Raw genomic sequence first — 25,416 nt, 5'->3', positions numbered from 1 at the left:
CTGCATAAATTTATTTTCAGGCTAGTTTTGTCGGCGAAACGGATTGTAGCGTGTGCACTTTCCAGCTGATTTGTTTTGTGGCTGACAAAAGGACGCGTTGCACCAAAAGTTCCTAAAGATGTCTTTTGAAGTCCTTTGCTTCATCCTAGCTCTTCTCATTTCAATTGGTCTAATTTTCATGGTGATATGGAACGTAAGTATCTTTATTCTTATTTATCTTTCTTCAAGTCTTTAGAAAAGTTTCCCCTACTTTGCAATTAATGCTTGACAGTTTTAGTGTGCGGAAGTAACAGCAGTAAGTAGAGTAGTCAGAGGAAATTTCAAACTTACTTGCAGAATACCAAACCAAGTTTAATGGAAAGCCATAACCATCAGAAGAAAAATGAGGGGTCATTTACCTTCCAATTCTTTAAAGCTCCAAAGATATTCCATTTTGAAGTTCAAAATTTTAAAGCATTTTCGTGCACGCATAGCCAGCCATTTTGTACCTTCATTACGGCACCAAAAGCGAAAGTGTTTTATGAAAAATTCCGTGCGAGAGGTTTGGTGTGAGTTTTATTTTCCGTAGATGTAGTTGAAACGGGGGTAATTACACCATAATCTTTCCCTTAGCGCTTGCCAACGGAAACAGCTTGATTCTTACTTTTTTCACATTTGGAAAGAAAAAACATTGTTCTTTCTAAAAAATTCACGTTCGATAAAAAAATTTGATTTTTTCAATGAAAAAAACGCATTTTAAGTACATAATTTGACTTCCTGAAAAATATACGTTGCTCCAACCAACGAACGTGGTACGTCTCAAAAGCTAAACTATTGCGGGGAACGATGCAAATAATTTCAGGTCGATAGCTGTTTCGGGTGGCTAGCGCTTTGGATTTTAGAACCCCCGGATAAAAAATTTTGCCGTGCAGCAAACAAGAAGTTTGAAAAAACTCACCCACGAGTACTGATTTTCAAATTTTGAAGGAAAATGAAGACATGATGTGCTGATTTTTTCTACAAAAGAAAGCTGAATAAATTCTCTACATTTGGAAAAAATACTTATGTTAAAAGAGGTTTCCTTCTTTGAGGTATGTAAGCTTGAATATTTTTTTTCGAAAATCTATGTTTTGTTACTGCCGCATGCGTAAGGCCCGACCTCCCTAACAGCAGTATAGTCAGTCAGTACCTTTAGCCAAATTAGGAATATTTTTCTTACTTTTACTAGTATTCCTAATTAGGAAGAAAAAAATTCCTAATTAGCAGTTACATCAAAATGCCTCAAAAATGTCAATATGAAAATTGCGTAATCAGAGAACGTATGTCTCGCTCATTATAAAAAGGCAGAGACAAACTTTCAATAATTGGATTGTAACATCGAGTTAAGTCTCTTTTGTTAAGTCACCAGGGGGTAAATAAAACAGACCTTGATACATTTATCATTCATTTCAACTTGACGATTCGTTTAAAACTCAGCCTCCTAAATATTTGGGGTAGGTAAAATATGTACAAAGAAATTCATACTTTTCCAACCTGGCCAATCTTTAAAAAAGAAGCGAACAATAAAATGTAATTACCCTTTCCAAATAAACCTCTTCGGTGGCGAGCGTAGTCTACTCTGAAGTAATTGTAAAATTTATGTAATGGGAGTTTGACATAGTAATGTAATGTTGTTTGGGGAATTATGAAGTTCTCTGGAATTTCGATTGCATTTATTCAGGTTGATTTTTTATGACTTCTAATGGTACTTTTTCTAACGAGTTTGATTACTCTGTTCTCACACTTATGTCTTTTTTTTTCGCATCCTTTTTCGTGATTACTTTTATTTATATTTTTAAAGACAGGTAAGAAGGCATATTGATGTAACTGATTAGGAATATGAAGCAAATACCTAGATTTTCTCCTCCAAAAATAGAAAAAATCGCACTTTAAAAAAAAAGTATATACTTCATCATAAGATTCTTACCATTCCATTTAGGTGGGAAAAAAAGATTGAGCTCTTGACTTGCTCGGGGGACCGAGCTATAATCCCTAGAAAAAACTTCACTTCTCCCGGTATAAAATTGACATTTATTTATAAAACACTTTCTGTTTTTCTTCGTCATAATAAAAACGGCTAATTTGGAATTATTTTTTTGGGGCGTTAATAATTCCACCATCCCCGTAAGAAATTTTTCAATTTTTTGCACAGTTATCATATTTGGTATACCAAATCTATTGGTCATACTTGCAATTTGGGAATGTAGTTCGTTTCAGAGATATTTTAAAACTTTTAAATATTTCTTCCTAATTAGGAATTTTTTTCTTCCTAATTAGGAATACTAGTAAAAGTAAGAAAAATGTTCCTAATTTGGCTAAAGGTGCTGACTGATGGTCATTCTAAACTTAAACTCCTATATCAGGATTAGAAACTAGGCTAGTCTTACCTCTTTTATCTTTTCTTTTACAACAATACAATGCTGATAAGTTGACACAACACATGTGCACATGTACATTGACAAGTAATCCCTGAGAGAAGTTTTTAGAACATTATAGAAATCTGCAACAAAAACGAAAGTGGTCTCTTCTGCTGATTGCTTCTCAGCGCTCCTTTCCAGATGTTTATAAAATCTCCACCAATGAGGCTGCCGCATTTCAAACGGCCCTTCTTTTTGGCACCTGTGGCCTTTCAGTGCCTTGCACGACGGGCGGCTGTAAAATCCCACCCTTCATATATTTGTTTCAATCCGTGATCCTTAGGCTTAGGTTTTTTCTCATCTTCTACTGAAGAAAGCGGGAATTTGATGCGAGAGCTTGATTGTCAACAGACTGCCGTAAAAAATCATGGAATAAAAGAAGAACTTAAAATCTTGAAATATTTTCATTTTGTAGAATAGGTGCAAAAAAGTGAAATATAGAAAAGTTTCATTTTTCATTGCATTATTCGAAATGGGGGATTTGGAAAATTTTCTATGTTTAGTTTTTTGCACAACCCCCTTTAACTATGGGCGAGCACCCCGTTGCTAAGATGTTGGCTTGAAATCGAAAATGAAACCACTCAAAACGAAAGTAAAATCGGCCCGTACTCGAAATCCCGTAATCTTGATATACGAGTTTAAGTCTATACTGATAGTAGAACTTTTTATCTGATCAAAATCAGGTTTTATTAGCCTCGCTCGGAATTCAAGCTCATAATTTTAGAAAAAACAAAAAATACTTCACCTCACAAAATTCTAAAACTATGTATATATGTATAAAAGTTGCGAAGCGATATCAAGGCCAGGTCACTCGCGATTAGCAAATTGCAATGCAAAGCAAACAAAAAGATAGAAAGTATTGAATCCACCCACAACAGGTCCCAAGATCTCAAGGGTGCAACCATGGGTTGTCATGAAACTTTCACAAGCAAACCTTTATTGGTTAAGGTAGGGCGGCCAAGTTAAATGAAAAGCCCTTATCCTCAGAAAAAAAATGAAGGGTCACTTATCTTTCAACCTTTAGTAGTTTTTTAGATATTCCATTTTGAAGTTCCATTTTTTTTAAAGATTTCGGTACAAAAACCTCCTGCCATCTTGTAACATCTCCACGGCACTGAAGTTCCTTGATATTCCAGGATTAGAAAAAGCTATACCTGTTATCTTTTTTCTTTAAAGAATCAACAAGCCATCAACATCGATAAATTACACACATTTTCCTCAGAAACTTTTAAAATTATCTGACATTATGACTTTCTTGAAGCCGTTCCGAAATTAACCAATCGGGTTAGGTATCGGAATTCCTATGGGAGTTCTTTTCCGAGATTTGTAAAAAAGCTAAGTCAGCAAAAAAACTTTTCCCGGGGGTTTGAGGAATCAACAGAACTGTTATCGTTTGTTTTTTATTTAACCATATATATTTAAATTTGCGCTCGAAAATACTTAAGTAAATAAGTTAAACGTAGTGGTCTAAAGAAACGACTATTCTTTTTTAGAATCAATCTTACAATCTAGTTTTTATGTTTATAAAAACTAGATTGCTGACGCGTGAGAAGGAATGTCGGCGTGAATGATCCTTTTGTTTCGATAATAACATCAAAGCGGGAACAAATTTTCTTCTCGTTTCTTTCTTTCCTTTTTCTTTCTCATAACTTCGAGCTTTCCCTCAGACTCTCCCATGCGTGGTTAAGTGGTTAGGGCATCGTAAGCATGAGTTTCTGAGTTCGATCCCTCCCTCCGGGTGTCAATTTTTTCAATTCTTCAAATTTCTTATTTTAATTCTCTTTCTATTAAAATGAAGGTCAATCAAACAAGTAACTAGCATATATATACTACCTCCGCTCTCTGTGTAAGGTTTAGATAAGCTATGATAGCATCACTTAATAAGAACTTTTTTAAGTTTTTTTTTTCTTCAATCTTTTTTTTACCACAAGCGATTATTCAAGGCTGATACATAGAAGAACGGGTATAGGCGTTTGCGCCTGCGTTTGGTGACTGACAGTTTCAGTTTCACTACTTTCACTTTCACTTTCACTCTCATTTTCAGCCAGCGAGTGAGCGAGCATGATAATTGATTTCCGGGTCAAAATGTTTGACACTTGATCCAATCGTTTTCTTATCTTTCTTGCGTGGTCGTCATTTGAATTTCAGTATTCAGTGCTTATAAAATACGGTTGTTATAAGGGTATCAGAGGGAACAGATCATAGATTCGAATTGAACGCGTAATTACTAATAGCAATTAACATTACATAACGCGTCGATATCTCTTCACTCCCATGAAATGTGATTCAAAATTAAAGTGATGAGCACGAAAACAAAATCAAGAATTGGAAAATTTGACACCCAGAGGGATCGAACTGGGAAACCCATACATATGAGACACACGCTCTAACCATTTGAGCTAACCACGCTTGGGAGAGTCTGAGGGAAAGCTTGAAGTTATGAGAAAGAAAAAGGAAAGAAAGAAACGAGAAGAAAATTAGTTCCCGCTTTGATGTTATTATCGAAACAAAAGGATCAGTCACGCCGACATTCCTTTCCACATGTCAGCAATCTAGTTTTTATATTTATAAAAACTAGATTGTAAGGTTGATTCTAAAAAAGAATAGTCGTTTCTTTAGACCACTACGTTGTTAATAATATTCAATATACTCTTTGTATCGTAGATTCGCTGGATTTTGGTATTTGGGATTCGGTATTCGGGATTCAAAATCAGGATTCGAAAAACGTCAATAAAAATTTACTGACTAATGCTATAAGGATTAAGAATTTGGAAAAAAAATCCAAAAAAGGGCGTGGTCAATTTGTTACTTAGAGAAACTCCCTATTTCGATATTCAGCAATTTTTCAACAGTGGAACTTTGAAATGCTCTCCAGGCTATGGAAATTGCTCAATTCAGCGGCGGATCTGAGGGGGTTCAAATGGTTCAGCTGAACCACCCCAACCCTTTTAGTAAATAAAAAATACAAAGAAAGGAATTCGAGTGAAATCTAGTTTTCTGATCGGAACTGATTTTTCTTCTCGTTTATCTCTATTATTTTACCAGGGGTTGTATGCGACGTGCGTTTCCATGGTGCGCGCGACAGACTTACCTTTTTCCGCGCTAAAAAATCTTTAGGTTATGTGTGTACGGCGTAGCTAGCTTTCCCGCGCTGTAAAGAAAATCTTTTTTATGATTTTTTTGCGGGATTAAATATCTAGCTGTTTCTGTGCTAGGAAAATCTTTAATTTTGAACCTGGTTCAGAAAATGCATCCAGTGAAATGGCAAATTTGAGGTGGTTCAAGGAAATTTCTCGAAAATACGAGACCGAGCCTGGTTTTGAGCGTGAAAGTTTTCCTACAAAAATAACTTTCAGTCGCATGTCGTCGCCGGCAAAATATTGAAATGATTTGAAGGGTAGCCATTCGTACGGCAAACGGCCTCATTTCTTTGCAAGCTGTCAATGCAGTGTTTTAAAGAAAGGAATTGAAAAGTGGTAATAATCAGGCAATGACTAATCTTTTTGAGGACATTTTTGGTTCAATTTAATCAATAAATTTGAGAGAATTACACAACAATATCGATCAATGTATGATTCTCACAAAGACTCTGTGACTGTGCTGTGTGATGGAATTTTCATCTGCTTTTGTTTGATGTGGTGAAGAGTGACAACAGAAAAAGAAAAGACGACTTTCATTCTGAGGAAATATTTTTGTTTTGGTTTATCTTTAGAGGAGAAGCATTTATACCAACAAAAACAAAACTTAAATCAATTTTGCTTGATAAATGAATTTTGGAATTTTTTATGGGAAAGACAATTGGTGAATATTTGGAAGTTTATTGTTGAGGCTTGAATAATCACGAGATTTACGTTTGGCTCTTCTCCCATCATCGGGCATTGGGAATATCATGGGATAAAAATCTACCTAGCTGTTTATGGATCACGAGATTTGCGTTTGGCTATGTTTCGAAAGATTATTCTCCCATCATTGGACATTGATGAATTTCACATTGTATGGAAAAAAGCTAGCTAGCTTTATTTTTGAAAACTATTATAGAAAAACCAAACAAAATTTGTTTTATAACAGAGACTGGAAGAAAGGTTAGGGAACAACATTTTAGCAATTTGATTGAATTTGGTTGAAGAATGAAATTTCCTGAAAGGTGAACCTTCATGCATGCTTCAAGATAATGTGATGCGAGGAAATATTTTTGGTTTCGTCATGTCATGAGAAGAGAGAGTTCATACCACTTTATACTTGCAAAATGAAACTAAGATTACATTTACGTGATCATATGAAAATATGGTATGTACAAAAAGAGACATTGGCGACCTCTGCAAAAAATTACCCTCTTGTGCTTAATTTTAGGGGGTCATTTTGCAATTTTTTGGTAAAAATCACCCAATTAGCATTTTGTAATTACCTCCAATTTATGAAATTTTCCTGATAAAGTGCCAAAACCTTCATTTTCCTTGTTTTTTTAGGGGGAAAATCACCCCAAAATCAGTTAATAATGACCCCCCATTTTATGTATTTTCTCTGAGAGTACTGCCCCTGCATCTTACACCCCCTACAAGTAAGCATAAGAGAGTACGATTGAATGCAGAATTTATCAAATGATATATAACAACAATCTCTACCAAAAGAATTATAAACAACATTCCATACAATTGAAAAAGTTGAAAAAGTGCTTTCCTACACAGATTGTTGATGATTACTGTTAGTACCTTTAATTCTTAAAAACATCAAACTTTTTACTTTGAATGTAAAAAATACTCTTTTATGAGATTCATCTAATTTCTGAACGAGAGCTAGAATTTCTTGTCTATTTGCACATAAATACATTAGACAGTATCAGTGCTCATGGTGTACTCCACTTTTTGGCAATCTTTTATTTTTCCATCTTAAGAATATTGTATTCCCTTGTATGTATTATATAAACAATCTCCTTTATTTTTTAACTTGATCACTTTTTTCAAAATATTATTCATTTCTGGTTTTATAATGTATATAAACATACTCTTAGGTTCCGAATAAACGGGGGGTTCGAATAAACGGGGGGGTTGAAAAATTTTCTAGATTTTAATAAACGGGGGGGACCTAATTGCCGGGGGGTTGGAAATTGTACTTCTGAAACCCAAAAATAAGGTAAAAATAAGCTAAAATCACGCTATTTAGAGCAAAATAAGGGACCTTCTCTTTGACAGCTGAAAATATTCTTCGAGATTAATAAACGGGGGGTCCTAATAAGGTCCGGGGGGGTTGGAAAATTTTTGAAAAATTAACAAGCAGGGGGGCCTGTTTATTTGGAACCTAAGAGTACTTAACATGAAAAGTATTTGCTTGATTGTCAGCCAATTAATTCGCTACAAAGAATTCCCATGAAAAATGGTTGCAAGAATAAATTATCAAAATTTTTTTACTATGTTTTAAATGAAACTGAAGTGTGTAAAGTATTTAATATTACACATTGTCTTATTTTTTCTTCAAACTTTTCCTCAAAACCATTTATTTGCTCTTTTATCCATGGCTTTCTCAAAAACACTTTCTGCAAGAACCATGAGTATATAAAGAATATACACAAACAAGCAGTTTTGAGCATGATCTGGGTGTCTGTTTCATCAAAATAGAAGCTCAAACCAAAGAAATATAAGAAATATAATACTCTTATATTTCTTTGCTCAAACTACTTTTCCGTTTTATGAACGTTTTGTGTGATAAGATTGAAGAGAAGAAACTAGATGTGCGCAATTGCAGTTAGGGAATTTCCCAATGGATATTATGAATATCACCACAAACGATTGTTACACGTTCAGCCTCTGGCTGTTCAAGCCGGGTCAAAATTTTATCCGGACAATCAAATCAACGGCGCATCATGGCTTCGCTATTGGCAAGTTTAGAAAAAAATAAATTTATAAGAACTTGAAAATATTCACTTCTAAATGTTTATCTCCTTTAGCTCCAATTTTGAACTTGTTAGTCGAGGATGAGTGGGTGGGGGGTGGGGATGGTTCTTTAGGCAAGAAAGTGCATGTGTAATCATTTAGAAGAGCTAAACTTCCAGCTGGTTTATTTATTTGTTAAGATTATTTTTCATACTCGCTCTGCAATAGAATTATTTCTTTGCTTTCTGATCTGTTCTGATTAGTAGTTTGCGGGCAACGTTCTAACACAACTAACTCAACAAGCTCATCTTTCACATCTTTTAATCTCTTAAGCCGGAGCTTCCAGCGCAGCTGGTTTATTATATGAGCAAAATAGTGCATGACATCAAAAATTTCACAAAACAGGGGTTTACTTTTGATTAGCATTGACAGCTAAAATACAGCCAAATATTTGAGAGGGCCTGATATGTTTTGGGGGGGCTGGAATTTCAATGGTAAGGCTGGGGGCTGACTATTTCTTCTAATTATTTTTCTTTATATCACTACATTTTTTATCCAAAAACCTTTCATTTTACAGTCTGTTGATTCTGTTTGTTTTCCCTTGTCTATTATCTTGAATTAACCATATAGTATTATAACCAATATTATGTTATGTTGAAAATATCTCTAATTGCCTCTATTTTTTCTCCAAAGCCACTCCAAAAACCGTTAAAATTTTGAGAATGACAAAAGAAATAGAAATGTGATTTTCCTAAAAACAATATTAAATCAACAAATATTTTATACTAGGTATAGGACTGGGGGCTGCTTAAAAAACTTTTGATATTTAGGGGGAACTACCGGGTGCACCAAATAAAGTATACAGGTTTGTCAAGAAATTGTGAGCTTCATGATTTAAATTTTTTGTTCATTCTTTCTTTATCGTATAGAGGATGCTCTAACTTGAATTTTGAGCTACCATACATTAAATTTGAAAAAGTTGTTTCAAAAAAACTGACTTTTTCCATGTCAAAATTTCAAAAAATCATCAATCGGGGGTTAACCCGTTATCGGAAGTCATTTCCGGGTTTAAATCCCAATTTGGCTTTGAAAACAGAAGCTGATATCATGTGATGGGCAGGAACTTGTTGAACAAAAATGGGTTATCAAATCGATCGAACCACAATTCAATAATCAAACTTGATCAAACACTCACAATTCTTTGAAACATCTGATTCCATAATCGAACTTTAATCGTTTGATGGAGTACTGTAGTTCGATTGTTCCATTGTTTCGAAAAGTTTGATTGATCAAGTCTGTATATGGCGCAGTATTCGGCATACTGTGCACCATTTCCACTATGGTCTACTGATTGCTTCCCGACCCTCCTTTGCAGACTGTTTATCAAATTTCCACCAATGAGATTGCCACATTTCATACGGCCCTTCTTTTTGGTGTTTATGGCCTCTCAGTGCCTTACACGACGGGCAGCTCCAGAATCCGCCTCTTTTATTTGTTTCAATCCGTGATCCTAAGGCGTAAGCTTGTTCTAATCTTCAAACTTCTGAAGAAAGCGTGATTTTGATGTGAAAATTAGATTGTCAACAAAGTGCTGTAAAAAAATCATTGAATAAAAGAAGAACTTTAAAAATCTTAAATATTTTCATTTTGAAGAGTTTGTGCAAAAAAGTGAAACATTGAAAAGTTTCAATTTTTATTTGTTTAATCAAAATTTACTATGTCTGGCTTTTTTACACAAACCCCTGTAACTATGGACGAGCACCCTGTTGCTATTTTACTGAAGATTGCCATCCTGTATGGCATGAAATTATGAGTATGAAATTATAACTTTACTCATTCCCTGAATTAAAGTGGACAAGGCAAGCCTGCAAAGAAAAGAGTTTCAATCAATAATTCGATTTTAGATGTCTATCCTTATAGGTCTTACTGGAAAAAAGCAGCATTTTTTATTTGAATTTTCTTTATTTTCAGGTGATTGCATTTGATGACTTGCGCACAGACTACAAAAATCCAATAGACTTATGTAATTCTTTAAACCCGGTAGGTATCAATCAAAAAAAGATTATTAATCTTTTCCTTCAAATGATAAAAGATCATACTATTTTCGGCCTTTTTTTAAGTTTCAAAATTATTGTTACAGCATTAACTTTCACCTGGACTAGATTGTGCGAATTGAGAATATGAAATTTTTGCTCGGATTATATTTCGCAAATCATCCTCTTTTCCACCTGAAAACTCAAACAAAATCTCCGATAAGATCTATTATTTCTCATTCTTAGTTGGTGTTGCCAGAGTATGGAATTCACGCCTTTCTTTGTGTCATGTTCTTGTTTGGTGGATTTTGGGTCATGTTTTTGTTGAATCTTCCGTTATTGGCGTACCACGTACATAGGTAAGTCTGCAAATCACTCTTTTATCCGGGGTTTAATTTTTATGACAGACAGTCCCTCTACCGTAAATCAGTACTGACAGATTTCAAAAACAGTATTTCATTGCATTTCGAGTTTTTCTTTATTCGAGTTTCGAAGCAGCAGATGAAAGTATTACTACTTTGAAGTAAATCATTTTCCATCATTGCTCCTGTTTCTAGATTGAAAATAACAATCAATGAATCAGTTTTCTGCTTCTGCTATTTTCACCCTTTCTCCTCTTTTTTGGACCTACCTCCGGGTACCCCGGTGGAGGTCCTATGAATTAACCGTTGTCCGTCCGTCCGTCTGTCCGTCCGTTCGTTCGTTCGTTCGTCCGCTCGTCTGTTACCAGCTTTTCTCGAGATTGGCTCATTAGTTTTTTCTGATTTTTAGCACAAAGATGCGTATTTTTAACAATGCCCAAAACATGGCCAAAATTTCCGGCCGAAAATGCCGGAGATCGCCGTTTTTCTGGGTTTTCATTGGACTTTTTCCTTATAATTGGTTGTTTTTCCATTCAAAAACATTATTATTAGCAATGCCCACCATCAAGCATGTTTCAATTTTCAATAAAATTGATTTTTGAAGCCGGAACTATTTATAAATCGCCGGAACAACCTATTTTCGCCGGAAAGGCAGTATCTCTTGAATTTCTCGAGCTGCACTTTATATTTTTTTATGAAATTTTGCACACTGATGCAAAATGACAATACCTAAAATGTGACGGAGCCTGATTTTCGAAAAACATTTTTTCCGGCCGAAAATACCGGAAATATTCCGGAAAACCGGTTTATTGACTTTTTCTCGAATTTTCATCATCAGTTTTTTTGCAGAAAGATGCGTATTCGCAATGCTCAAAACATGGCAGAGTTCGATTTTTGAGAAAAACATTTTTCCGGTTGAAGATGCCGGAAATCGCCGTTTTTGCAGATTTTCATTGGATTTTTTTCCTTATATTTCTATGTTTTTCACACAAAAACATTAAACATAACAATGCTCACCATCAACATTGATTTTTGCGACCAGAACTTTCTATTTATTTTTTCCCTACAACCCTTCCCTCTCCCCCTATCAACAATCAATGATGAATTTATTGCGTTATGCATTTTCGCTAAACACTATATTTTCTGACTGATTTTTTTCATTTTTCTCCTCGTCCTCGCATTGCTATCTAACTTTCATCATCAGGTAGGTCTATTCGGCATTTAGCTTGTTACACAAAGAGGTAATTATTTTCTCTTATCTTTTCTCTCGTTCTCTTAGGTACATGACGAGACCAGTGATGAGTAACGTGGGTGTTTATGATCCTACTCAAGTCATGAATTCATCCGAATTGAATCGTTGTCAACGCGAGGGATGGGTCAAATTGGCCTTTTTCCTCATCTCCTTCTTCATCTATTTGTACCGGTATGTTCTTCACCCTGTTTTTTCGCCTTGTGTTCATCATCACTGTTTTGTTTTGTTTCTTAAGTTTCCTTCAATGCACGGGTTAAATTGTTTTTTGATTTATTCTTACTTTTTAGAGACTTGACTTTCAGACAAACACGAGAAATGATCAATTTGATTAAAATTACATTTCTGCCTCGAGGGTATTTTTAGGGTATTCTAACGATTTGGCCAATTTTTACCCTGATATTCTTAAAGAAGATATTCTTAAAAAAAAGTGTGTAGAGCATAATTTTATGGACCCACTAACTTTACTGAACAATGAGATCTATAAACTAATCAACCAATCTAATTTTCGACAAACCCGTGCACCTATTATAGGCCATGAACAAATAGACCATGGAACACATGTAATTTGCTACACTCGAAAATAGTATTAGTCTAGCAAGCTAGACGACTAATTCATACATAGTAGAAATAAAGCAAAAAGTAATAAAGGGAACAATTTTAGTCGTCTAGAAACCTTTGTGCACTAATTCCAAACAAAAGAAAAGTGTCAATATTTGCAATTATAATTTTTTCCTGCTCAAAATAATTCTTGAGAAAAAAGAATATGTGTGGACTTGTGTATTGAAAGTTTTTCATTTGAGTTGATTTTGTTTTGAGAGTTTGTTATTGCTTGATAAATTGTTTTTTCGCTACGCAAGTTTCTGCGTAGCTAGCGGGGTATCTATAAGGCTGGAACACCGGATTCATCCAGTGGTTTATACAAACTAAATTCTGTATTATTATTATTAGTATTACACGCATTATAAACGACTCCAGTGGGAAATTTGTTCGTTTTTTTAAGGTCGCTCGATTTTTTTAGTCAAAGCATTTGTTATACATTTTCGGAAAGCTAAGGGGTAGGGAATCAAAATAACTTGGGTGCCAATTTTTTTTCGGACACTTTGGTGTGATTTTCGGACAAATACGACGGTCTCAAGCAAAAATCATAGGGTGAAAAATTAATGAAAATTTTGGCTTGAGAATATGAGTATATAAGTATATTTTTGGAAAGGTCTCAAAAAATTAAGATTAGTGATATATTGCGAGTATAGGTGATTTCTTTACCTAACTCGAGATATTAATCCTTAAAAACGTGTTTTTCAGTGTTTTTCAGCCAGAAACAGCTGTTTTGTCCAGTTTTTGCGCTTTCGGAAGCTCAATATCTTGAGTTATGTACTGAAATCACCTATACTCGCAATATGTCATTAATCTTAATTTTTTGAGAGCTTTCCAAAAATATACAACAGGTCTCCGTTTTCTCAAGCTAAAATTTTCATTAATTTTTCACCCTATGCTTTGACTAAAAAATTCGAGCGATTTTACAAATTTCCCCCTACTAAATGTCAAAAAGTTGATTTGACGTTCAAATGTCAAAAGTTTCTTTTGATATTCAATGAAAAGAAAAAAATAATCGTCTAATTTTACGCTAAACCAGCTTGAAGAACGAGAAAATTGATTTTCTGCATAATATGTCTGAGCATATTGGAAGTTTTTATCTAAATGGCAATAAGGCGAGACCAATTTGATTAGTTGTTTATTCAGAAAATCCGAAAATCGAAATGAAAATAAAATTGATTTTGGTAATAAATTTTTATTTTCATTGCTTTACAGACTGCCAAATTTTCAAAATTTTGTTGTTTTTCCAAGGTTTTGAGAATTTTATGTTCAATTTTTCATTTTATCCATGAATTCGACCTTTTTATGTCTTTTTATTTTCTATTTTACATTTTTGCCAAGATGTAGTAGTTTTTGCTGCATTTTTTAGGAGATTTTATAGGTTTAATTCTACTTTTATTTTTATTTTTTTGCCGGCCGTCCGACCGAACTTCTTTTTTGGGTAGCTTGGCCCGTAAAACAACAAATTAAATTGGCCTCGCCTAAGAGATTTCATTTAAAGCAAGCGAACTTTTCTGCTTCTTTTACATTTGATATTTTACTTTTTCAGTTTACTTTTTTGTTCTATTTTCCACTTGCAGGGATGAGAATGTTACAATACTTTTTCATCAATAGTCTGATGGTATCCTTCTTCCATCTTTTTCCTTCACTGATACTGTGTTTACAATGAAAAGTTAATGCTTTGTTTTATTTTTAGCATGTTATATGCTCTACTTTCGTAACGGATTCTCGTATGCTGCAAAACCAGTTCCATCGAAACATGAAGAAAACATTTCGACCAACGTGACAGTCAACTAATACTTATATTTATGAAGAGGATTCAGACTTTCTCACCTCCAGGTTACCTAAGGGAGGTCAACCATGTAATAATATTAGTTAGGTTTATTGTGTAATATTGAATTTTTTTATTGTTTAGTTTTTCCTCTATTTCCTTTTTTTTCCTAAATAAAATTTCTTCTTGTCAAAGACAGCGAATTTTTAACAAAAATATTTTGATGTTGACATTTTTGATCAAGTTAGGTCCCCCCCCTACCTCAAATGAGATCATAATAGCGGCTTGAAATTTATGGACAACAATGACTAAATACTTTTAATACAATTTATTCAAACTTGATGGACGTATAAAAACTTAGTGCTTGCTGGTTGGCTCATATAATTTACAGCAATTTAAAAAGGCTTAAAAATATTAAAAATTGAATTTTTATGATATTTTCCTATTTGCATTTTCTCCTTTAGTAAAATCGGATACATTAGCTAATACTTTCCTTTCCTATTGGGCTTAATTGATTTAGTATTTTGCTCTTTATCTCTATATGACAAAAAAACAATCTAAGTTACAGGCCAATATTTTGCTTTTTTCCTTTATCTGAATAATTTGTGGTCAAAATGAGTGTAATTTTGCTCAGCAGGATATTCCAACTCGTCTCCCAAAACTTTATGATGACGAGACCTGAACTTTTATTGCCAAATAAGGTAAAAGTAGTAAAGAGAAAAAGTATCGACTCCGGTGTTTACTAGGATATTAATTTCGCAAGTTATTTTTCCGATATGTGATTGATTGATGAGAAAAAAGATGCATCTGATGGAATGCGTGAATGTATTAGTCATGGAAAAAGTTATGAAAAGTATAAAGTTGCAGAAATGCAGGTGCTAATGATTTTTACTTAAGAGCATCGTTTAAGAGTGTTTCGAGTGGATTAGATTTTAGGGTTGGTTATTTATAGTTGGTAATACTTTTTGTTATCTGATTATTTTTTCTGAGGGATTGATTAATCGATAAACATGGTAAAATCTTTGTCTACTTTTTACTTTTCATCTCAATAAAACTCGACTCGATACTTTTAAATGTATATTTTAATGAAAGTGGAAATTGTGCAAAACTTTTAATCATGACGTCAAAATATTAGAAATAGAGTGCATGCTTCAGGCATGATACAAGTGTTTGCAAATAAGAGAGAGAAAGATTATTCTAAATATTTATTGTGATCGATTTTACTTACAGGATGGTCATCTTTTTCTTCTAAGGTTTTACTTACAATACCCAGTTTACTTAATAATTGCCCAGGAGGTTTATCTTTTCCCACATGGTAAATTTTTTCCCGAAAGATATCTGATTTTGGAATTTCTGTGATAAATTTTCAAATATCTGAGAAGTTTTATAACGTTTAATGTGATCTTCGCAATCAAACAATACAAAGTAAGAAGAAGGACCCAGCTTTTGGTCAAAGAACCAAAAGAAATTCATCAGCGAGAAAAAAGAAACGGCCGTAGTTTTTCCGTTGCTGCTACTATTTAAAGTAATATGCGACTTGTTTTTGACTCTATGGTGGAGAAAAATCACCATATAGATACATCCGAGCACTCCTTCCGAAAGCAATTTCTAAGAACAATCGATTCGTGACGTCAAACATTCTATTGTTTCCACCACACCTTTAAGGAAAGGAGCGAACCATATAACTCTATTGCCATACCATATTTAAAAAATTCGTTTGTCAGTCTTTATATGGAAAAAGAGCAAGACAGAGAAGATGCAAAGTGCGAACGTGTTAGGATACACAACAACAGCAGGTTCTGCTGGAGGAATTCAGCAAGAAGGTCCAGGTAGAGCTCCAAATGCAGGGGAAATCAATGTACCTGCTCCAAGGTCCTTTGTCCAGCCCCTCATCGTCGATGAGACAAAGCAATATATGGAGGGGCTCGTCCCAGACGATGACGATGATGGACAGGATGACGATGGGTGTGATAAAAAGGGGTCCAAGAAAACAAGAGGAAGGGTGAAAATCAAGATGGAATTCATTCAAAACAAGCTTAGAAGATACACCACCTTCAGCAAAAGGAAGACAGGCATCATGAAAAAAGTAAGCTTTTTTAATTACATAGCGCTATCTTACATTATAAGATCTATTAGCACTTTTTTACTTCAAGCAGTTCTCGACCCTGCCAACACACCAGACATTTTGAACACTGGGGGGCACGCTAAGTCTGGTGTGGTGTGGGATGAGGATATTTTTTAACACAGACAGGACAATCTCTACGTCCGGTGTGTGTGCATAATATTGAAACACGAATAATACTACTTTTGGGCACCGGACAAAACACCTGACTGTCCGGTGCATTGGCAGGGTCGTAACAGTTTCAGTCAGTTACATCAATATGCCTTCTTACCTGTCTTTAAAAATATAAATAAAAGTAATCACGGAAAAGGACGCGAAAAAAAAAAGACATAAGTGTGAGAACAGAGTAATCAAACTCATTAGAAAAAGTACCATTAGAAGTCATAAAAAATCAACCTGAATAAATGCAATCGAAATTCCAGAGAACTTCATAATTCCCAAAACAACATTACATTACTATGTCAAACTCCCATCACATAAAATTTTACAATTACGTCAGAGTAGACTATGCTCGCCACCGAAGAGGTTTATTTGAAAAGGGTAATTATATTTTATTGTTCGCTTCTTTTTTAAAGATTCGCCGGGCTGGAAAAGTATGAATTTCTTTGTACATATTTTACCTATCCCAAATATTTAGGAGGCTGAGTTTTAAACGAATCGTCAAGTTGAAACGAACGATAAATGTATCAAGGTCTGTTTTATTTACCCCCTGGTGACTTAACAAAAGAGACTTAACTCGATGTTACAATCCAATTATTGAAAGTTTGTCTCGGCCTTTTTATAATGAGCGAGACATACGTTCTCTGATTACGCAATTTTCATATTGATATTTTTGAGGCATTTTGATGTAACTGTCAGTTCATTTTGGCTACCTCATTGGTTATTATATTTCGCGCAATTCACAAAATTTTTTGGAGGAAACATTTTTCGCCTGTACTAAATTTCGTGATTGCCAGTTTCTGGAAATTTTTGCGTGGATTAGATTAGGACCCTGCCGACGCACCGGACTGTCCGATGTATTTGTCCGGTGGCAAAAAGTATCCTTTCGCTACACCGGACGCAATAAGTCCGGTGTCAGTCCGGTGTTGCATACAGGGAATTTTGGACGCCGGACATTTATGAAACAAAAAATTAAGAAACACCGGACGCACCGGACTGGTCATGTCCGGTGTTTTGATTGTCCGGTGGAAATAAATATCCTTCTCCAACACCGGACATACGAATTCCTTAAGTCCGGTGTAGAGATTGTCCGGTGGTAAAAAGAATTCTCATTTTACACCGGACTTTCGCGTGTCCGGTGTTCGTTAAGTCCGGTGCGTCGGCAGGGTCCTATTAGATTTCGCGATTCACTGAGTTGGGCATTTTCAAAAAGTGGGAATAAAGAAAGAAAATGACTGATTTCCCAGTGTGGAAGCTATGTAAAGTACACGCCAAATTGTTATTTGATTAAAGTGAGGTGCACACCAAAAGAAGTTTGGCTTGCGGTAGGACATGTTCATAAAACATAGGGCGAAAGTTTGTTTATTTGTTTAAGTTCTCTTTCGCTTTTTGTAGTACTATTTACAGTGAATAAAAACCTGAGAGTGAAAAGAGCTCATAAATGGGAGCTTTCTACGCCACTCATCAGTATAAAATCCTTTAAAAATATTACAGGAAACTTTTAAAATATTACGGAACGTTTTCGTAATAATAATAAACTAAAGGAATGACTGCCTCTGGGGCAGAATAACGTTTACACGCACAAATGAAAAGTCTAAAGCAGCAATAATAAAATAAAATAAAATTTAAGATAAAGTAGCTCAAGTTATATAACAAACCAAATAAAGCATATACACAATCGATAATCAATGTTTTACTGTGTTCTATATATAGCCTATCTTTAAGGTGACTACAGAGGGAATGCGAAGATAATTCAGCAATGTTGTGACAATCAAGTTGATGCCACACTAGAGGGGCGTGGTACATGACCGGGCAATCAGCTTTATTAGAGTGAATAACAAAGACGCTGTTTTTGTCATTACGGTTGGCTGGGTTGTCGATGTCATATGGACGAGGATGGCAAGTGAATAGATCGATTAATGATTTGGTTAAATCTTTTTTTTTTAATTTATGTACAAGTTTACAAGCTTCAAGTTTAAATAAACTGTTTATGTTTAGTGGTTTGTATTCGACATTCAAAATAGAATTGTTTTCAACCTTGTTGTTAATGAAGGCATGAGATTTAGCCATGATTTTGTTAATTTGTTAATTTGTTAATTTGGTTCAGCCCAGGGGTTTCTGGGCTTCCCCATGAAGTTATGCAGTATTACACATTGGGCTATTCCAAAAAAAATTTATACAGGGGTATTGACGAACTTTTTTCACTAACCCCCCTGGAAATTTTGAATAACAAGTTATCCCTTGGAAATTAGGGGGTAGACCCCTCTGGAAAGTGAAATCTTGTGAAAAAGGGGCTGGAAAACAACTATTGATGTCAGTTTATAAAGAAAGAACCCCCTGGAAACCTTCAATAACCCCCTTGGAAAATCTGAAAAAGGAACAAAAACCCCTTGGAAAACCAAGGCTCAGAACCCCCTGGAAAAGTTCGTCAATACCCCTGTATGGTTTAAAAATGGAATAGCCCATTGAAAAATGGCTTTTTTACATTTTTATCAATAACTTGGTAAGTATTGCAGTAATCTTGCTGAAAATAGGTGAAAATGACGATAATGATGTAACAAAAAGTACTGCATCAAAAAATTTCAAAAATATACTCCTCAAACAAGGAAAATGATAAAATTGTAACTTTGTTACTAAATTATCAATTATTAAGGTTCTAATGGATTATTTACAATTCTGTAAAAACAAAGATAATTTTGAAGCATAGGTAATGTGGCAGTAGCTTTAGGCAAGTAATGTAACACCCTTCCTGAAAAGATATGGGATCAAAAAGTAACTGTTACTTATTTATCAGGAATTTATTTGATTATTGGAAAATAAACCAATGTTTCAGTTTTATCAATTTGACTTGCAATTTAAACTTATTGCAATCAAGTAGACCCAAACCATTTCCTTGAAATTAGTGATAAAAATGTACAAAATTAAAATTTCAAACTGTTACAGTTTTATCATAAAACCATTTTCAGCAGTTTTGAAAAGCTAGAAACACTGCTGAGTTACATTTTTATCATCTGTGAAAGTTTCATAGTAAAATATGCATTACTTCCAGAGATATTATGTATTTATCATTTTGGGAAAATTTCCAGTTGTTACATTTTTATCATTTTTCTTGCCTGACTTTGGGAGCTAATATCTTAAGCCTCGCTTATTATTTAGAAATCTAACCTGGACAGTTACAAAATATCATCTATTTACAATTGAAAAACCAAAGTCTTTTGTCTTGAAAAGAATGAGAGATAAATCAGTAACAAATTAAAAATCTATGGTGCAAAGTGTAACATTTCGCCCTATGTTTTATGAACATGTCCGCTAAGGCGGGCGAAATTGCAGGGGGGTAAGCCTAAAGGTTACTTAAAATTTGTAGAAAAAGAGCTTGAATTGCTGGTACTTCGAAGAAAGAAATGTTTAAAGTTAAATGAATCATGAACATAGGCCATATTTTAGGAATTAATGGGATTAGGGATTAGTGAATTAAAAGCGCTTTATATTCTATTTACACTCTACGTTGTTGTATGAGTATGACGGTCAAAGTGGGTGCGTTTAAACTTGGCATAATGAAATTGGGTGTTAGAATGGCAGTGCTCCTCTCGTCTTGAAAAGCTTTGACTTATGCCAATATCTTACTTTATATCCAATCCTCACACCAATACGCCAAAAGTAATACTGCCTCACGCCGAATATATTCGGCATGCTGTTCACTAATTCCAGCCTGGCTGATTTTGCTTGAAACGCAACGTATTGGGTGTAAACAAGGACACTTGTATAGCGTAGCTGGACTAAGCACAAATTTATTTTCTTTGAACCATGTGTGTCGTCGTAATAATAGATATTGTCTTTCTTTGACCAATAAGAGGTCGTTCCTCATGTTTTTTCAACCAATCAGGAATACTTTTTGATAAAAGTACTTAACAATGAAAAACCATCGTCAGACAGATGGATTTTGCACAGAAATTTTGTTGCTAAAGATATTTTATGAAATTCCTTTGACATGATTGCAATAACAAAAAAACAACAATCGAACAATTACTTTATAATGAGTTTTATCACACCTTTCAGGCCATATTTTAGAAAGGCAGAAAAATGGCCTGCCTTTATACAATTTTCTTTCTCGTGAATGATGTTTAGATTTTGCTTTTAGCAGCTGTAGTATGATGTATTCCGTTCCTTGTTCGACATCTTGCTATAGCCATTATGAGTTTAGGCTATTTTTTACTCATTCTTTTTCTTTGTTACACCTTGAAATAAGTTACGTAATTTATAATTTAACCTTTTCGAAGGACCCTTTTTTAAGGTTTTTGGCTTATAAATTGATCAAACTTATATTTTATTTTTAAAATCTTCATTCAAGATAATGTCAAATATAAAATCTTGCAAAAAAGTCCCTTATGAAAACTAAACTTTGCAACAACTAATTATTTCAATTAATTTGAAAAAAAATATTCTCAACCGCTGACCGGGGTTTGCGGATTCGCTCCGACAGACATGTGTTAAAAAGAGAAGGAGAAATAGCTGTTGTACTTAGTCCAGCTTCGCTATACAAGTGTCCTTGGTGTAAACATACCAAAAATAGCAACAAAACTACTGACAAATAGTAACTAAGTGTTTTCGCGTGTATTTGATTTTGCTATTTTAAATTTCGCAAAATTTGGCCTAAAAGATTGCGAAATGAAGTACCCGCAAAATTTTGTACTATACAAAATATAAAACCAATAAGGTATCACTTTTTGCTCAATAGCTTTAGAATTGAATGCTCAACACCTAGCTAGTAGGGTAACAGAACCTGTACACAGGCATTCAAGAAATGATTCATTGGAACAAATCATGAAAACATTTGAAAATCAGGAAATTTGCACATAATTGGTGTAAAAAGATATAGGCAACCATCAATAATATGTTCTGTTTTGGTTGCCCGACCGACTCACCTTAAAAGCATAAATCCCGAGTCAGCTCAGTTGCAATAATAAAGCCTGCTTTACATCACCATTCGCTTTAAGTTTTTGTTTACTTCACCCACATTGAGTCCCATTTGAGATTTTTTCCGTCTGACACCCTCATTGAAATTATCAAGTTGACATTCACTGACGTGGTAAAGGCAGTAGTCCCCTTAAAGTCGGGCCATAAGTCGCCATAAGTCGGGTCCAATTTTTAGGGTCAACGCATTTCACTGGATTTATTTTAGCAAATTTAAAAAGGGATTCTATTTGTTGCCAACTGGATTATTTGGGATTTACTAAATTTAAAAATCCACCAACATTTGCTACCGACCCACTAGATTTTGAGATGTTTTGTGACCCGAACAGAACATATTATTGATATACGCCATATGTATGTTTTCGCACATGATAGCGCAGATTCATCATTCACCCAATCAAAAAGAATTTCTCAGTCTACGCAAGTTTTTTCAATCTCCACAGTTTTTAATCTCCACATGTCAAGCATTTTTTTCAATATTCGCGAATTCACAAAATCAAAAAGACCTAAGTACATTGAGGAAGAAGTTAAAGTTTTGATGATTCTAAGCTTCTGAGTCACATCCAAGACTTCTAAGGATTCTTGTGCAAATGCAACAAAAACGTCTCATTGGAACACATTTGTTTCAGTTATTAACTTGCGTTATATTCGCTTTACTTCAACAAAAAACGAGGACATTAATTTACTGTCAAAGAAACTGTTTTTGTGATTTATGATCCAGCCTTTTAGATCTAGGAAATGGGAGGAATTTTCACCAAACATCAAAATTCAGCTAAGCCAATTTTTGGGTGCCCTGACCTGCCCTGACATTAAAATGACTTTCATAGTTCTACCCTCCAAATTTTTTTTCTTTTTCATTAGGCTTATGAATTGAGTACTTTAACTGGAACACAAGTTATGCTTTTGGTCGCTTCAGAGACTGGCCATGTCTACACATTCGCAACAAGGAAATTACAACCCATGATTACATCAGAAAGTGGAAAAGCACTAATCCAAACATGTCTGAATTCTCCAGATCCTTCCCCCGCTCAACAGTTGACACATTCAGATAATGGAATACTCCCTGACTCAGCAGCAGTTACTGTCTTAGGAAGTTCTCGCACAGTTGTAGGGAATGAAGATCCTGAGATTGCGTACACTACACGAGATGAAGACATGAAGGTATTTGCATATATTTGTTTCTATGGTTTATTCAAGTGTTAAGAAAATGTGTTTTACTTGTACAGTAGACTCTTACCTATTCGAACTTCTATAATTCGAACCAATTCCCAGTCCCCGTCAAGGAGAAAACCTCTTAAAATACTTTCTAAAATTCGAATCTCTCTGTTATTCGAACAATCAATATTCCCCGTTAGAATTCGAACTAGAGAGAGTCAACAATTACAGTAATTATTCATTGGTTGGAATGATTTGGACACATTGGCTTATTTCGATTCTCACTCTTTTGTAACCACACAGACTTTTTGGGCCATACTGATCACCAATACTTTAAGATCGAAATTAATACCACCATAAGTACATAATAAGCAAACAAAATTTTCTATACAATTTGATTGACGTCATCAAAACCACAGTAGGAAGTTGAAACAGGAACAACTCGTTAATGTAATTTGTAATCATCTTTCCTAAAAAGGAAAAATGAGAATTTCTTTCGGTTTGATGTTTCCATATAGTTAATCATCAGACCAGGAAGTAGTTCAAAATATTTTCTCCTCCACTACTGTTCCATGTTACTTGTTACAATGAGTACTCGAAGTTTCATAACCTCATTCCCAATTAATAGTGAAAAGTATAGCCCTTACACAGGGACCTTCAAATCCTGACAACCTTAAATACATGATCAATTTAGCATTCAAAACACTTGCTAAAAATTCGCTACACAGCCAAAAAGCTTTAAAAATCCAATAATTTTTTGTGAAATTTTGGTTCGAAGAACCTTAGAAATGAGAGAAATTCAGCTATTTTTACATTCTTTTTATCTTGGTCAGGCATCACAAGCAAGTTCTCCGCCGATCGGCACCATCAATTACGTCAATCAATCTGGACAATCTTACCCTATGACCGCTTACATTGCTCCGACCGTCTCCAACCAAACAACCATTCTGGCTCCAAGTGTGAACAACAACCAAAGTGGCACCACTGTTCAACTGCAAGCTCCTACTGTTGCCGCCGCTACCCAAAATAACCAACCTCAGGTAAAATGACTGTAATTGGTTTGCTTGAACTGGAACATTCTTTGAGATTTTGCTTCCAATATTTTTCCATATATTTTTATTCACGATTACTATTACCCAATATTACAATAGTCTCAACTCTACCAGCGACCTTAAATGTTCTGAAAAGTGTAGGAGCCTCGGGAACCCTTACCCTAATTTTCGATATCCGATCTTATAACCGAACTGAAAAGAACGAAATAGGGAATAAGAATTAGCGGCAACTATTAATAGTACTAGGCTTCTTGTAACTAACTCATTGTCACGCTGACACTTTCAGATCATCTCAGGACAATTACAATTACATCGGATCCACCCACAAAACATTCTGCTCACCGGAAGTTCGCCCGTCTTGCAATCCAACCACGTCATTCTGAATAATTCGTCCACCACTCAACCAGTCGTTCTTGATGCTTCGCAAAATGCCTCCGCAACTCGCCACACAACCTCCAATCAAGATGTCATTGCTCTCGTTAACCCAGACGCTTCGTCTCGTTTACAGATGGTTTACAGCCCGAGTGGAAGTGCGGTCATATACACACCGCAAGGGACAAACTTAAAAAGGGCAAACACTACTAATATATCGAATGCAGATGTAGTTGCGTTACAGCATACACCAGTTATACAGACTTCAGCCATGAACCAAGATGGCGGTAATGGTTGAGCTTTCTCTTTTCATGGTGTCTTTAGTATGTCTTCGGTTATTTCTTCAGAGAATTCCCAAAAAGCAGATCGGACTTGAGCGTTGAATTACTGTAGAGTCATCATATAACTCTAACATATTCGAAGTTTTCTCACAACAAGCGCCTAAGACATAAGCCCCAAACAAATTATTCGCTTTCTCTCAGGTGTTTGAGGCTCAACTGTTATATGTTGCAGATCTAGAATATTGGGTCTTCCGTGAAGAAAAAAAGCAAGGCTATACTGTAGGTGTCATGAATAGCTGAAATCAGTGTGTGAATATTGTAAAATGTAAAAAAAACTTTTTTGATTGGTTTTTGAAGTGAAATTTTTGTGCATGAGATGGCTGATTGTTGTTATTAAAATGTCGAAATAATGTAAATTCGGTAATAGAGTCTGGTTTACTCAATTATCGACATCATTGATTTGGGTTTTGGTATGATGGTTTTGTTTTAGTTCAAGTTTGTATATAAATAGCTCTCTACCGAGTTTGTTTTTTTTTGTATAATTTCAGCTACATTTTCTTCATGTAGATTTAGGATGGTTAAAAGTGTTCTAATTTTTAGCTTTCTTTATAACTTTTAGTTGATTCTTTCAAACAAAATTTTGGATAATTAATGCCAATGAATTTTCTAATGATTTTTCTTTTTCAATTTATCTTTGTACATAGTTATTTTTTTAAGTTTTATTCAACATGATTTATATTTTGGTTCAAAAACCCTAAAGACAGAAAAGTACGTAAACAGAGATTCTTCATTGGCAATTTTCTTCCTTCAAATTTTTAATTACTAGATATAACATGTGAGGCAATTTTATTTGAATTTCATCTCCCTTAGATAACCCATAATATACATTCCTGCTATCCCTTTTAAGATAAAAGTGGTTTTAAGTCCTAGCCACAGAAACACCTCTCCCATCAAGTCATAATTAAGATATCTTTGATACTAAAACAAGAA

The 25,416-nt window shown here is 34.6% G+C and overlaps 2 protein-coding genes across 2 annotated transcripts; both read left to right on the top strand.

Moving 5' to 3' along the window:
* Positions 1-56: 56 nt before the first annotated feature.
* LOC136818745 (protein cornichon homolog 1-like) lies at positions 57-14,530 on the top strand. The gene is made up of 5 exons (XM_067074983.1): positions 57-193; positions 10,274-10,342; positions 10,582-10,694; positions 11,977-12,120; positions 14,240-14,530. Exons 1-5 carry the CDS (start codon positions 119-121, stop codon positions 14,262-14,264), a joined length of 426 nt encoding a protein of 141 aa, XP_066931084.1. The 5' UTR covers positions 57-118; the 3' UTR covers positions 14,265-14,530.
* A 1,472-nt stretch (positions 14,531-16,002) lies between these two features.
* LOC136818727 (serum response factor-like) lies at positions 16,003-25,209 on the top strand. Its single transcript, XM_067074963.1, has 4 exons — positions 16,003-16,400; positions 22,428-22,727; positions 23,555-23,761; positions 24,060-25,209. Exons 1-4 carry the CDS (start codon positions 16,071-16,073, stop codon positions 24,441-24,443), a joined length of 1,221 nt encoding a protein of 406 aa, XP_066931064.1. The 5' UTR covers positions 16,003-16,070; the 3' UTR covers positions 24,444-25,209.
* Positions 25,210-25,416: the final 207 nt, after the last annotated feature.

The sequence above is a fragment of the Clytia hemisphaerica genome, unplaced genomic scaffold, assembly GCF_902728285.1.
Source record: "Clytia hemisphaerica strain Z4C2 unplaced genomic scaffold, Clytia hemisphaerica genome assembly, whole genome shotgun sequence".
Classification (NCBI taxonomy): domain Eukaryota; kingdom Metazoa; phylum Cnidaria; class Hydrozoa; order Leptothecata; family Clytiidae; genus Clytia; species Clytia hemisphaerica.
This window is presented reverse-complemented; position numbering and strand designations above follow the sequence as displayed.